This window comes from Neophocaena asiaeorientalis, unplaced genomic scaffold (assembly GCF_003031525.2).
Source record: "Neophocaena asiaeorientalis asiaeorientalis breed wild unplaced genomic scaffold, Neophocaena_asiaeorientalis_V1.1 scaffold70, whole genome shotgun sequence".
NCBI lineage: Eukaryota > Metazoa > Chordata > Mammalia > Artiodactyla > Phocoenidae > Neophocaena > Neophocaena asiaeorientalis.
The window spans coordinates 5,839,636-5,854,203 of NW_020175410.1; the positions used below are offsets into that span (position 1 = coordinate 5,839,636).

Sequence of the window (14,568 nt, forward strand, 5' to 3'; positions counted from 1 at the left end):
TCTGAAACAAGATGAAATCATTTTTACTAGCATGAAATAACCCCAAACTACTTTTCTAAATGCTATCACTATAACCCAAGGGAACATAACAAACTTAACAGAAATGGAAAGTTTTAGAAGAGATGATCATTTCAACAGTTTTACTAAGTGAGATATTACTTTGAAATGAGAAACTGAAGTTTAAGTTCTGTCATGAATCCCCTATGTCACAAGGGTAAAATTTTCTTGAAAATTCAGATAGAATACTATGACTACTGTGAAATGAATTATATTTTGATGAATAACACCTGGAAAAACAAAAAAACTAGCAAAAGCAAAAATATTATTAGAAAGAATTTAAGGATGGAATATCCCAAAATGTAACATATGTACTAAAATAAAAGGTGTAAGTAGGAAGATACTAGGAACAACAATTAAAAAATTAAAGGAAGAGATAAATCAGTTATTTATTGTGAAAGGTACTTGACTAGACAAATTATTATTAGGCATTAATATACTTGAATTCCCATAATTAACAGAGTGCTAAGAAAAGAAACGTTAAAATATTAATACAACTCAAACAAAAATGACCGATAAAAAATTAAGGTAGGGACTTCCTTAGTGGTGCAGTGGTTAAGAATCCACCTGCCAATGCAGGGGACGTGGGTTTGAGCCCTGGTCTGGGAAGATCCCACATGCCGCGGAACAGCTAAGCCCGTGTGCCACAACTACTGAGCCTGTGCTCTGGAGTCTGCGAGCCACAACTACTGGGCCTGCGAGCCACAATTACTGAAGCCCGGTGCCTAGAGCCTGTGCTCTGCAACAAGAGAAGGCACTGCAGTGAGAAGCCTGTGCACTGCAACGAAGAGTAGACCCCACTCACTGAAACTAGAGAAAGCCCATGGGCAGCAACGAAGACCCAATGCAGCCAAAACAAAAAATAAATAAATAAATTTAATTAAAAAAAAATTAAGGTAAGAATAGAAACTCAGCCAAGATCAAGATCAAGAGACTGAACATTCTCTTCTACATCTCTCAATTCTTAAGTTCCTCAGTCTGTTACCTGACCAACTGAATATGCTTATCACAAGTTTTCTGAACTGCTGTACAGACTGATGGAGCAAAGGCAGAGAAGAATGAAAAGAGTAAGAGTAATAATCATAAATGTTATCCAGAGAGTTACTTTCAGACTTTAGTCTGCATAAGACTAACACCTAAGGTATCTGCTTAGCCCAACCCCCTAATTCTAATTCATTAGCTCTAGGATGAATCCAAAGTCTACATTTCAACAAACACCCCAGGTGATCCTGATGCAAGGAATCTGTGGCCTCTAGAATACCATTTCCAAAGATGGTACCTCATGGTGCTCTATGCCACAATAAAATATTGTCTTGAAAAAAGTGCTCTTTGATAAAATAAGTTAGGAAAAAGGATAAATAAGGAAAAGTAATCGTTTTTCTAAACATTAGTATTTCTCAAAGCTTCAATATGCATTTGAATTCCCCCCAAAGAAAAAATAACCATACTATATTTCCTAAAATTACTGGGCACAGAATCCTTTCTCGTCTTTTACCTACCAACATCTACAAGAAGACTAAAACTTTAACACAAGAAAACTAGAGACAAAGAATAAGATGAGAGGAATTGGACTAAATTAGAAATTTTAAAAGCTTCCTTGTAATTCTAGGCTGGAAAAGCAGACAGGTAAATTAGAAAAAAAAAAAAAAAACAGAATCCTCATTTATCTTAAGTAATACTAAACTATGGGCACATAAATATCACTATAATATGTACAAAATTCCCCTCTATATGATAACTCCAAAGTTAAAAAATGATAATACTGTTCCTAAGGATTTCTTTAAACAATAAAGAAACTAGAAAAAATGTTTCATAAGAGGATAATTTTGTAGACATAAGAAGTTTTTCTCTAAGATTTTAAGAATAGCTTCAGATAGTAGCAACAAAGTTATAGAAAATATTTTAGAAATAGAAACAAACAGGCTTATTTAAAGAAGGAAAATTCTCTCTAGTTCATCTGTAAACCAAATATATTTGTGAAGTCTAAAAAATGTTTTAAACTAGTAGAAATTATAGATAAAACTATTTCAAGTTGATCAATTTAGAGCACTCAAAATTAACTACTTCAATTATCTAAAAGATAAAAATTCCCAGATTTGCCTCTTTGATTTCAAATGAGTACATAACACAAAATTGAATGAAATAATCTGATTTCTCTTCAACAAAATCTTTTAAGTGATTATACTGTAATATAGACTACAGATTTAAAAAAACTTTTGAGAAAACTGTTAGTTTAAGGAAAAAAAAAATTAAGACTCTCTAAAACCAAACAGATAAAACAAATGAATGATGATAACTAACCCTAAATACATATTTACATCTCCCTCAGGGGAAGGCAGATTTTTTACATGTGCCTGCCTTGGCTCAAGGTAAGAAGGTGAAAAATGTCTCCCCTTAGAACTCATAACTGCAAGCCACCCCTCATGGGTTTGGAGTAGAAATTAACACTACTCATGTAATGGAAGAGACACACATGCTAAACTTTTATTTAAAATGGTCTTAGGTTGGTAGAGTTCCCAGGCACCTGGTAATAACTCTGACCTCAAAGAATTTTCAATGAGAAATAGGCTAACAACCTGATAGAAAAGCTGAATAAGACTTGCACATACATATCCTAGAAGAGGAAATACAACTGACCAAAAATATACAAATACATGCTCTAAGTCATCTAAGTATTGAGGGAAATGCAAAATAAAATGTCCATGTACTATTTTACATGTATCACACTGGAAAGCATTAAAACATTGGACAAAACATGTTTGGGAGCAAAACTTATACCACTTATTCATTACTGGTATAAGTGTAAACTGGTTTGGAAAATATTGGAATTACCTAGCAAAACTGAAGATGCAGATATCCTATAACTAAGCAAATCCATGCCTTGCTATATACCCTAACTCCCTGTTACCATGCTGCAGGAGATATTTAGAAAGATATTTAAAAATGAGTTGTTTATAAAAGTAAAAAGATGGAGACAACAAAACTGCCAAACTATAGAACAAAAGATAAATTAATAACGATCTATTGTTTCAATAAAAAACTACATATTAGTGAAAATAAATGAACTACAATTACACAGATCAGCATGTGTGAATCAAATCAAGATAACGTTGGTCAAAGTATCAAATAACAGGAAAAAAGTCTGACTCCATTTATATGAAGTTCAAACCCTGAAAAACTATGTATTATTTATGAATACATATATACATACATATCAATACGTATAAAAAAAGGAGTGAATGAAAAATACAAAGTTGAGAAACGTGGTGACCTCTGGGCTAGATGGATGGTGAAGTGAGTACTGAGGGATTCAAAGGTGACTTCAAAGGCTTTGGTAATATTCTGTTTTTGAAGTGGGTTTGTGAACATAATGGGCCTTCATTATTATTATGCTTTATGTTGAACATAAAAACTGTACATTCTCATGTATGATTGGTATATTTCATGATACAAAATAAACTTTTAAGAATAACCAATAGCAATATACATGTTTCTTTCATTGGCTACTGAATATATGTTTACCCTTTGTCTTTCTCACCCCTTAAATTTTGACCTCAGAATTTTGTAATGGTTATGATAACTAGGGAATAAATTACCGTGTTTCTTATTGGAATCTTCTTGGGTTCTGGAGGCATATCCTGTGGAACAAATTTCACTGGTTCCTTAATCTGCCTCCTTGATCGTTTGGTCCCGTCTGGTAAGGTTTCCATGGCCATGTCTGCTTCCATGTCACTGCTCCCTGCCTGGTCACATTCTGAACACTGCCTACATAAAGAAAAAAATATAAATTCATACATTTATTTTTACCTTCCAGCATTAGCTATGTTTTCTATAAATATAAAATTCAGGTATATGTTTAGAATATATGAAAATATACACAGGAACATGTGACCATAGGGTATACAATGATTATACATACAGAAAAGCACATACATTCTTGTAAGAGAAACAAAAATAAGTATAATGTATCAAGCAATTCCATGTATCCCTAATAAGTATAATAAAAACACATGTAATACTGCTACATGTTTAAGTGAACCAACATAAGAAGCCCAGATAGTTTCCATTAGGAAATCATGATTTTTCCTCAAGTGACATACACTGTGACACCAGAAAATCAAAGTATTCATTGACCCTGACTCTACATCTTGTCACAGCTATAATATCTTTGAATCTTAATTAATAGCAAGCTGTACTGAATATACCAACTAAGGAAGTTCTGTAAAAACAGACTCTCAGAAGTGAATAAAAATAAATGGATCATTTTGGTTGGTGGCCTTTACTACGTATAAAAGAAAATATATAAATTTATTTATGAAAAGAATGTATTAAAGTAGCATTTTTAGGGCTTCCCTGGTGGCACAGTGGTTAAGAACCTGCCTGCCAATGCAGGGGACACGGGTTCATGCCCTGGTCCGGGTAGATCCCACATGCCACAAAGCAGCTAGGCCTGTGAGCTACAACTACTGAGCCTGCAAGCCACAGCTACCGAGCCCGTGTGCCACAACTACCAAAGCCCACACACCTCAAGCCCGTGCTCCACAACAAGAGAAGCCACCGCAATGAGAAGCCCGCACACCACAACTAAGAGCAGCCCCTGCTCGCCGCGACTAGAGAAAGCCCGTGCACAGTAACGAAGACCCAACACAGCCAAAAATAAGCAAATAAGTTAATTAATTAACTTTAAAAAGTAGCGTATTTAAAAACATGGGGGGAAGATGGCAGAATAGAAAGCAATAGGAATCTGAGTCTCAACCTAGACAATAATTACATTAGCAGAATCTGTCTGACTTATCTATTTTGGAACTCTGGAGTCTACTGAAGGCTTGCAACTTCCAGGGAAAGGCTGGCACAGGTAAATTACAGTTAATTTTGGTCAATTTCAGCTCTTAGTACAGTAGTAGCTACCTATCCCCCATCCTAAGCCACACGGCAGGTAGCTGTGCACATGTTCCTGCAGCAGCATGTCACAGCTTTTAGGAGCCAGGTTGGACAAAATGAACCCTGTCCTCCAAATATTGGGGATATGTGCTCTGATCACTGATTGCTGCTTCTCATCACATGATGGCACACAAAGAGGTGGGTGACCCCTCCTATTATTGCAAACCCCACCCGTTGGTCCAAAGTGACTTCCAGGACTTAGCAGATTGGTACCCTTTACCCCCCACCTTTATTTTTCTTTTCCCCTTTTGGGAACCGGACATTAAAGACTAGGACCTTCAAAAGAAAATGCATATATGGGAAAAAATTTTAAATGACCACACTTGCCCAGGGAAAGGCTCAGAAAAGACATGAGAAAACCATTAAGTTTACACTTCAGGCTGTTACCCAGCACAAAGACAGCCCGCTACAATAAAAACAAACAAGCAAATAAATAACAAAACACAGCAAGCCCTGCAGATGGAGGAGAACCTCATTTCCAGGAAAATGGACATCTCATTTCCATTATTTCCATTGTTTCCCCTCTGTTTCTCATTTTGTAACTATAACCTTTGTCAGTACATTCTCCAACTTCTCATGCTCATTCTCACCCCCACCAAAAGTAATACATTTAGGTGACTGAGAAACTTGCTTTAGAGCACTCAGATAATAGTAATATTATGCTCTGAAAACCACAAAACACTGAACAACTCAGAAAAATCTAAACAAAATGTTAACTGCCAAACAGAAATTTATCTACTCCTATTTCAAGACAACTGCCACATGATACTTGCAGTACAAAAAGCCAACACAGATGAAAACACTACCTGCAACTCTCAGGAATCTTTTAAACTCTATAGTCCTCATCTTTTTGTTTGTTTGTTTTGACATGGACCATTTCTACAGTCTTTATTGAATTTTTTACAGTATTGTTTCTGGTTTGTTTTGTTTTTGTTTTTGTTTGACATGGACCATTTCTAAAGTCTTTATTGAATTTGTTGCAATATTGTTTGTTTTATGTTTTGGTTTTTTGGCCACAAGGCATGTGGGATCTTAGCTCCATGACCAGGGATCGAACCTGCTCCTGCATTGGAAGGCGATGTCTTAACCACTGGACCGCCAGAGAAGTCCCTATAGTCCTCATCTTATAAATAGCCTTTAAGATATGAAAAAGCATCTCTGCTACATTAACCGGTACACAAGAGCCTAAGAAATAATAACTGAGGATAAAGCCATGGCCTGTCCAATTCCATGGAATTGCATATATTGGGGGGAAAGTCATAATTATCCTTCATAATATCAAAACACATACCTGGCTTCTTTTAGTAATCCACTAAAAAATTAATTAATTTAAAAAATAGAAAAAAAAATAATCCACTAAGCTGCTATTATCTATGAATTTAGCTAAACTCACCTTAATCCTGTATATTTTTACTTAATATATTCTATTATGGAAGAGAATGTATAAAATCTATAATTCCTATGCATAGTACTAAAGGTAACCTTAAGTAATCAAAAAGTTCCATTAATTAAAAATGGATTTTTAAGTATAAATAATGAAAATTCAGGTAAGGAATATATGCCAAAGCAGTACCTTCATACTGAAATACTAAGAGATTTTCCTCAATTTGCTGTACCTTCTTGATCCCCAGCACCCTACACTATAACTTATGTTCAGAATAATTACCTAAGGAGGTTTTAAAAATCTTAATTACTAAAGTAAAATATTTTTTATTGTATAATGCTAAAACAAGGAAGAATACTAATTTAATCTATAGAAAATATAATTTGCATAAGGCAAAGAAAAAAAGATTTTATGAATTTTTAAATAAATCCAGTAACACTCTATTTCCCAAATATTATAAATAATTTATGATTTACTTTTTTTTCCTTTATAAATTACCTCTTTTGGTCTTCAAAGATTTCACACCATAGTTTTTTTTTCTTATTTCTAAGCCTTTTCCCGTGCTTTCCCCACTTTTTAGAGGGAAATCTTCAAAGGTGCCTATAGAAAACTACATCAGGGAAATACAAATCAAAACTACAACGAGATATCACCTCAGACCTGTTAGAATGACTGTCATAAAAAAGACAAGGGATAACAAGTGCTGCTGAGAATATGGGAAAAAGGGAAACCTCATGTACTGTTGGGAATGTAAACTGGTACAGCCACTCTGAAAAGCAGTGTGGAGATTCCTCAAAAAATTAAAAATGGAACTATCATATGAGCAATTCCACTTCTGGGTATTTATCCAAAGCAAATGAAATCACTATCTTGAGAAGATATCTGCACTCCCATGTTCACTGCATCATTATTTACAATACCCAAGGCATGGAAACAACCTGTGTCCATCAACAGATAAACAGATAAAGAAAATGTGGTCTATATATACAATAGAGTATTATTCAGCCATAAAAAAGAAGAAAATCCTGGCATTTGCAACAACATGGATGGACTTTGAGGACATTATGTTAAATGAAATAAGTCCAAGGCAAATGCTGTATAATCTCACTTATATGTGAAATATTAAAAACAAAAACAAACTCACAGAGAATGGACAGGTGGTTGCCAGAGGCAAGTGGAGGGAGTGGGCAAAATGGGTAAAGGTGGTCAAAAGGGACAGACTTCCAGTTACAAAATAAATAAGTCCTGAGATGTAACGTACAGTATGGTGACTACAGTTAATAATACTACACTGTATGTTTGAAAGTTGCTAAAAAAGTAGATCTTAAAAGTTCTCATCACAAGAAAACAAAAATTGTTTGGTGATGGATGTCAACTAAACTTAATGTGGTAATTACTTCACAATATATCTATATCAAATCATTATGTTGTACACCTAAAACTAATAAAATGTTAAATGTCAATTATATCTCAATTAAAAAAAGAGTTAATGGGAGAAAGGGAAGACAAATTATGAAGAAAAACATGGGAAAAAACTACTTGCAAAATTCTTCATAGAAGGGTTTGTGCTACATATCTTCTTTTTGTCTTAAAAGAATAAAAGTATATCCAGAGAATAAAAGGATAAAAGAAAAAATGATTTTATGAATTTTTAAACGTAATAAATCTAGTAACGCTCTATTTCCCAAATATTATAAATACTTTATGATTTACTGTTTTTTTCTTTACAAATTACCTCTTTCAGTCTTCAAAGATTTCACACCACAGTTTTTTTCATGGATGGACCTTGAGGACATTATGCTGAGTAATATTTTTTAAGTAATATCACTCAATTCTCTGTCAAGTAATATTCTTCATAATATTCTTTAAATAATTAGAAAATGCAAGACAAATTCTGATCAGATGGGTGGTGGAAACATAAGATTAGTACCCCAAAATTAAAATAAGTATTTACTATTTGAACTACTTTAACGAATCAAACCCTATTTATTTATACCTTACCAGGCTTGTCTTAGAAAGAATGTAAGGTAGTGTTCAAAATTATATATTTTAAAAAAACAAACCAAGATAACATAAACTAAAAGTGAAACAAAATACATTTCAAACACTGGGAGTAGGTATAAACAAAACAGAGCCTAGATTACACCTTTACTAGTCCCTCTACCCCCTGCCAAATGCCTCACCCACCTAATATTCTTCTTTATCTGATTTGCCCATCTCTAATCTAACCTAAGAAGTCCTTGGGTTTTCCCCTCTCCTCCTCCTGGTCAGCTCAGCATTACTGGAGAAAAATCAATTAATCACACTTACTAAACAAATTCACTGAACATTCTTGCTATATAGCCTCAGCAAGTCAGTTATCTCTGATTTTTTTCCCACAGTACCTGGTGCAAACTATTTCCTCTCTTCTCAAGCCCCCATTATCACCATCCCAGGTCCTTTCCCCTCTCAAGACTACTTCTATTTCACTGAAAAGTCTATCTAACATGAACTCACTCAAGTTCCCTATTCTCCACCAATAACCACTTCTGTAGCTTTAACCATCTCTTCTTTCCTGTCACATGTCTTAACTCAGTCCAGCATAGCGCTGTGAACTATTGTGGAATGGACCAAACAGAAAGCATCCAGATCTAGAACCAATATCTTCAGGAAAGCAGTGCTGCTATTGGAAGAAAGAGCTGGAGAGAATAGTCCAGCTTTGACTGGACTATTTGCTTAGAATAGTAGACTGGACTATTGACTGGACTAGTTGCTTAGAATAGTCTATCAAGCAGAATATGGTATTTGAGAAGTAAAGCAACATACTGCATAGTAATTCTAGCTGGCAGCAAACATAAGGGGGATATAGCAGTAAGCGTGTTAACACAGGCTTGCATAGCATAAAGATAGCAAAAGCAGAAACTGGTGACATCAGAGATGTATACCAGTGGGCTCTGTAGAAATTTAAGCCCCAAACTAGGGCTTAGTCATGAAATAAGGTCCCAGTAACAGGACCCCTTTCCCTAAGTAAAAGACTGAAAACTAAGGTAGAGATTAAAGCAGAAATTAGGCAACGGTGTGATGGTAAATATGAGCAAAAGTTCTAATTTGTAGCTTTTGCCAATTTCTGTGATAGGAATACTCCTACCTGTGGTCAATTTCAAGCTATCATGCACAGAATGGGGAAAAGATGTAGTAGCACACCATTACACGGTTTTTCTAACATATATATATAAGATTTAAATAAACTAAAAAGCATAGTTAATGGTAAAGTATGTAGGAGGTGAAGTTTTTTTTAGTATTTATCATCTTTAATATAATTTCAAAAATAAACTGGAAATGTTAAAAAGCAAAAAGTAAAAACTGCCTCCCACATTTGAGAGCACTGAAGAAAAAAATATTCTCCAAAAATTACTCCAAAAGTAATATATCCAATTAATTGCTAAACAAAGCTAAGTTGACTTTAGAGGCCAAAGGAAATTTGATCACTAGAAGCTACAAGATAGTGAAGACTTCACTTTGCTGCAATATTAGCTTCTACGTTTACTTTAAAACATTGCAACTAATGCATAGAACCCTAAGTAATTTAGGTTCTCTGGGGGGAGCTTTCACTAAAACATCCCAGGCTATGCACTTTCATCTGATATTCTTCCAGAAACTCTTACACACTGGAAAACAAAGCTCTGCAAGCACAGTGGGATTAGACAAATTAATAACCTCATTTAAGAAGAGAAATGCATATCTACACTTCCAAGATCATGACAAAGCTTCCTGGCCCTGGAGACTACCAAACTGGCTTTCAATTTAGAAACCCACATAGGATGTTTATTAACACCGCAGGCATTCTAATAAGTGACAGCAAGTTTCTCTTAAATTCTGGTTTCAAAATCACACAGTATCAAATGTAATACATTCCACTATATTAGAAAAACAGTTGATCAGTATGACTGGCTCAAGACAAACTGATAAAAGAACACTATGAAAAAGCAATCATGTGAAAATGGTGAAAGAATGTGAGCTTCTCAATAAAATGAATAGAGGTAGGTTTATGAAATAAAACAATGAGGTCAGAAAACTTGCTTTAATGTGTTTGAAGAATACACACCTTTTTGTATAGATTACCATTTAAAAAGCTGGGGTCCAGTCTTTTCCAAAACTAGAATTTGTATAAAGTTTGTATAAAAAGAATAGTCATGTTCATTCCTAAGCTTTCCGTGGCCTATATTCTTCCTGTATGGAATCAATCTATTAGAATTTGAACATCTGTCTCTTGCTTGGACTAAAATTAAGCATAAAACTTATAAATATCATAAACTTTTATCAAACATCTGTAGTGATTCAACACGCCTAAGTTAATGAAAAAATAATTCAGAAACATATGTCAAATGTTTCTAGATTTGCAAAAAATGGCTGAACTTAAATATACAACTAGCATAAATGACAAGTACCAGAAGTAAAGCCTTCAGTGACACTAATTTAGAAATAAAATACTAAATTACAAATAAAAGCATGAATATGGAGGCAAATTCTTGATAAATTCATTCAATTTCAAAACAAAATTAAAGCATTTAAAAAAATGTATAATAAAGCAAGAGAATTATAAACAGAATTCATGTTTTAAGAAACCATTGCTAAGATACCAAAATAGCCTCAATTAACGTAAAATTCATTTATCAAAAAACTGCTACATCTTTATTCATATAATGCTATAATAAATATTTATGTCTGAAATGTTCTCACCACAAAAAAATGGTAACTATGTGAGGTGATGACTATGCTAATTAGCTTGATTGTGGTGATTACTTCATAATGTATACATATATATATCAAATCATTAGGTTGTAAAACGTAAAACTACAATTTTTTTTAACATCTTTATTGGAGTATAATTGCTTTACAATGGTGTGTTAGTTTCTGCTTTATAACAAAGTGAATCAGTTATACATATGTTCCCATATCTCTTCCCTCTTCGTCTCCCTCCCTCCCACCCTCCCTATCCCACCCCTCTAGGTGGTCACAGAGCACCGAGCTGATCTCCCTGTGCTATGCGGCTGCTTCCCACTAGCTATGTTTTACGTTTGGTAGTGTATATCTGTCCATGCCACTCTCTCACTTAGTCACAGCTTACCCTTCCTCTTCCCCATATCCTCAAGTCCATTCTCTAGTAGGTCTGTGTCTTTATTCCTGTTCTGCCCCTAGGTTCTTCATAACCATTTTTTTTTTTTAGATTCCATATATATGTGTTAGCATACGGTATTTGTTTTCCTCTTTCTGACTTACTTCACTCTGTATGACAGACTCTATGTCCATCCACCTCACTACAAATAACTCAATTTCGTTTCTTTTTATGGCTGAGTAATATTCCATTGTATATATGTGCCACATCTTCTTTATCCATTCATCTGTTGATGGACACTTAGGTTGCTTCCATGTCCTGTCTATTGTAAATAGAGCTGCAATGAACATTGTGGTACATGACTTTTTGAATTATGGTTTTCTCAGGGTATATGCCCAGTAGTGGGATTGCTGGATCATATGGTAGCTCTATTTTTAGTTTTTTAAGGAACCTCCATACTGTTCTCCATAGTGGCTGTATCAATTTACATTCCCACCAACAGGGCAAGAGGCTTCCCTTTTCTCCACACCCTCTCCAGCATTTACTGTTTCTAGACTTTTTGATGATGGCCATTCTGACCGGTGTAAGATGATATCACATTGCAGTTTTGATTTGCGTTTCTCTAATGATTAATGATGTTGAGCATTCTTTCATGTGTTCGTTGGCAATCTGTATATCTTCTTTGGAGAAATGTCTTTTTAGGTCTTCTGCCCATTTTTGGATTGGGTTGTTTGTTTTTTTGATATTTTGCTGCATGAGCTGCTTGTATATTTTGGAGATTAATCCTTTGTCAGTTGATTCATTTGCAAATGTTTTCTCCCATTCTGAGGGTTGTCTCTTTTCATCTTGTTTATGGTTTCCTTTGCTGTGCAAAAGCTTTTAAGTTTCACTAGGTCCCATTTGTTTATTTTTAAAACTACACAATTTTTAACTGTCAATTATATCTCAATAAAATTGGAAAAAATTATAAAAATATCAATTAAAAACTTACTGAAAACTTTATATGAAGCAATATGATATAACATTTACACTGCTGAAACTAAGAGCAAAGCAATTCTAACATCTAAATCCTCTCCATTTTACTTACCAATAACTGTTTTTGGTCTTTCTTGGCATCCTTGTAAGAGGAGGGTCCAGACATCCAAGATGGTAATGGAGTTTACAGGTATCACACAATAAAAGAAGATGCTGATCATGGTTCTTCTTACAAATTCCACAACTTTGAATAAAGGCAGCAAATAAAGGATTAGAATAATTATCATCATAGTGAACAGTTAACTTACAGCATATTTTTAAAATTTCAAAATTTCACAGTATTTTTTCTTTTATTGAAATCAAATATTTTTTCATAACATGTCTTTTTATAATGTCAATAATTATTAGTTCTATATACTTTTGAGAATGTAGAAAAATAGCCTGGATCTAGTATAAATTTAAATATTGCTGGTGTCATACTTTTCAGAGAAGAGCATATGTTAGATAATTATGTTAACGTTGTCTTTATCTTAATTTTAATTATCACTTTAAAACCCATTTAACATTAGACCAATTTTTTTCTAGAAACAAATTATTAAACAAAAAAAGCTTTCAATTTTCTACGTCTCTAAAACTACAAAAGCAGTTACTTTACAAACAAAATTCAGTTTATTTTCTACCATTAATTATAAATCTTTCAAAGAACCTTCAACATGTAAATAAGCTACATATATAAGTCTCTTTACAAAATCAGACTTTGAGTCTTAAAAATATACCAATTGATTATTTATTATAAACAATGGGAAGTTTCACTATTGTTGTTACTGTTATGTTACATTATTTGTTTACTATATGGACCGTTTTTAAAGTCTTTATTGAATTTGTTACAATATTGCTTCCAGGTTGTTTTTTTTTTTTTTTTATGTTTTGGTTTTTTGGCCACGAGATATGTAGGATCTTAGCTCCCCGACAAGGGATCGAACCCGCACCCCCTGTGTTGGAAGGCGAAGTCTTAACCACTGGACCACCAGGAAAGTCCCTGTTACTGTTATTTTACATTTTTGTTTGTTCTTAAGAAATCCAACTTTTCTTGGGCAGAAGGACAAGTTAACTACTCCTGAGAGCACAAACACTATGACCTAAAAATCTAGGGTATATTTATATTAAGAATGTGAAGGTTGAGGAAAAAGTTGTTGAGAACCTAAAAGAGCCATATATATACAGAAACAGCAATGATGTTTGAATTTTTAAATAATCCTAGAAAAAAAGATCACATACACACATATACAACAATGACAACAACGACCAGTACTGGGTCTCAAAGTTGCTCAGAGTAAAAACGGAAAATTACTTAAAGTATATCCTGAAATAAAAATGAACTGTAGTGATAAAAAGTCAGGAGCATAAGTGATATGCCTGACGGTTCCAAATGAACCAATTTTATTTGGAAAAGCTAGACTGAGAATGTGCTAGTCTTCATAAAGTACACTAAAACACTAGTGGGCTTCCACAGTTCAAGGAAGTTATCTGCTATTACCCATGAAGAGAGCCTCCAATCAAGAAGAGAAAGTAATTATAGAGATTGATATTGTTGCTACTGCTGCTATTTCTGAGAAAGGAAGAAGTTGTGGGGAGAATATTTATAAATTTACATAAGCATATACTTGTGTATGTGAATAGATTTGTGTATGTATACACACACACAAACATATACTAGCATCTTCAAGACTTTTCTCAATATCATCAGTTACATGGAAAAAATAGTGAGATCCAAACCTACTGAAGTATGGAAAGAAGTCTTAATAACTATGTAAAATTGCTATAATGGTGAATACTGTAAAATACTGAGCCAAGAACAAAAATATTTGGGAGAATGAAATTATTACAACTGAGCCAAGAGAGAAAAAAATGTAGACAGATTCAAATCTAAAACTTATCTTCATTATCCACCACTGTGCAAAGGCAGTAATTCAAGCTATATTATAGTACCCATCACTACCTAAAAACACATGTAAACCTCTAAAACTCATTCTAGTAAAATAAAATATAAATGCCCATTTATCTAATATATCATTTTAACTATTTAAGAAAATAATCATCTACATTATTTAAAGTC

General features: G+C 33.8%; 1 protein-coding gene across 4 annotated transcripts in view; it reads right to left on the bottom strand.

Annotated features, from left to right (window-relative positions):
* Nucleotides 1-14,568, bottom strand: part of PHF14 (PHD finger protein 14) — a 200,755-nt gene that overhangs the window by 131,114 nt on the left and 55,073 nt on the right. For all 4 annotated transcript variants that reach the window (XM_024767099.1, XM_024767098.1, XM_024767097.1 and 1 more), the window contains exons 13-14: nucleotides 12,565-12,696; nucleotides 3,654-3,822 (exon numbers count right to left, since the gene is read on the bottom strand). In XM_024767099.1, coding sequence (XP_024622867.1) covers nucleotides 3,654-3,822; nucleotides 12,565-12,696 — 301 coding nt within the window. The remainder of the gene's footprint in view (nucleotides 1-3,653; nucleotides 3,823-12,564; nucleotides 12,697-14,568) is intronic.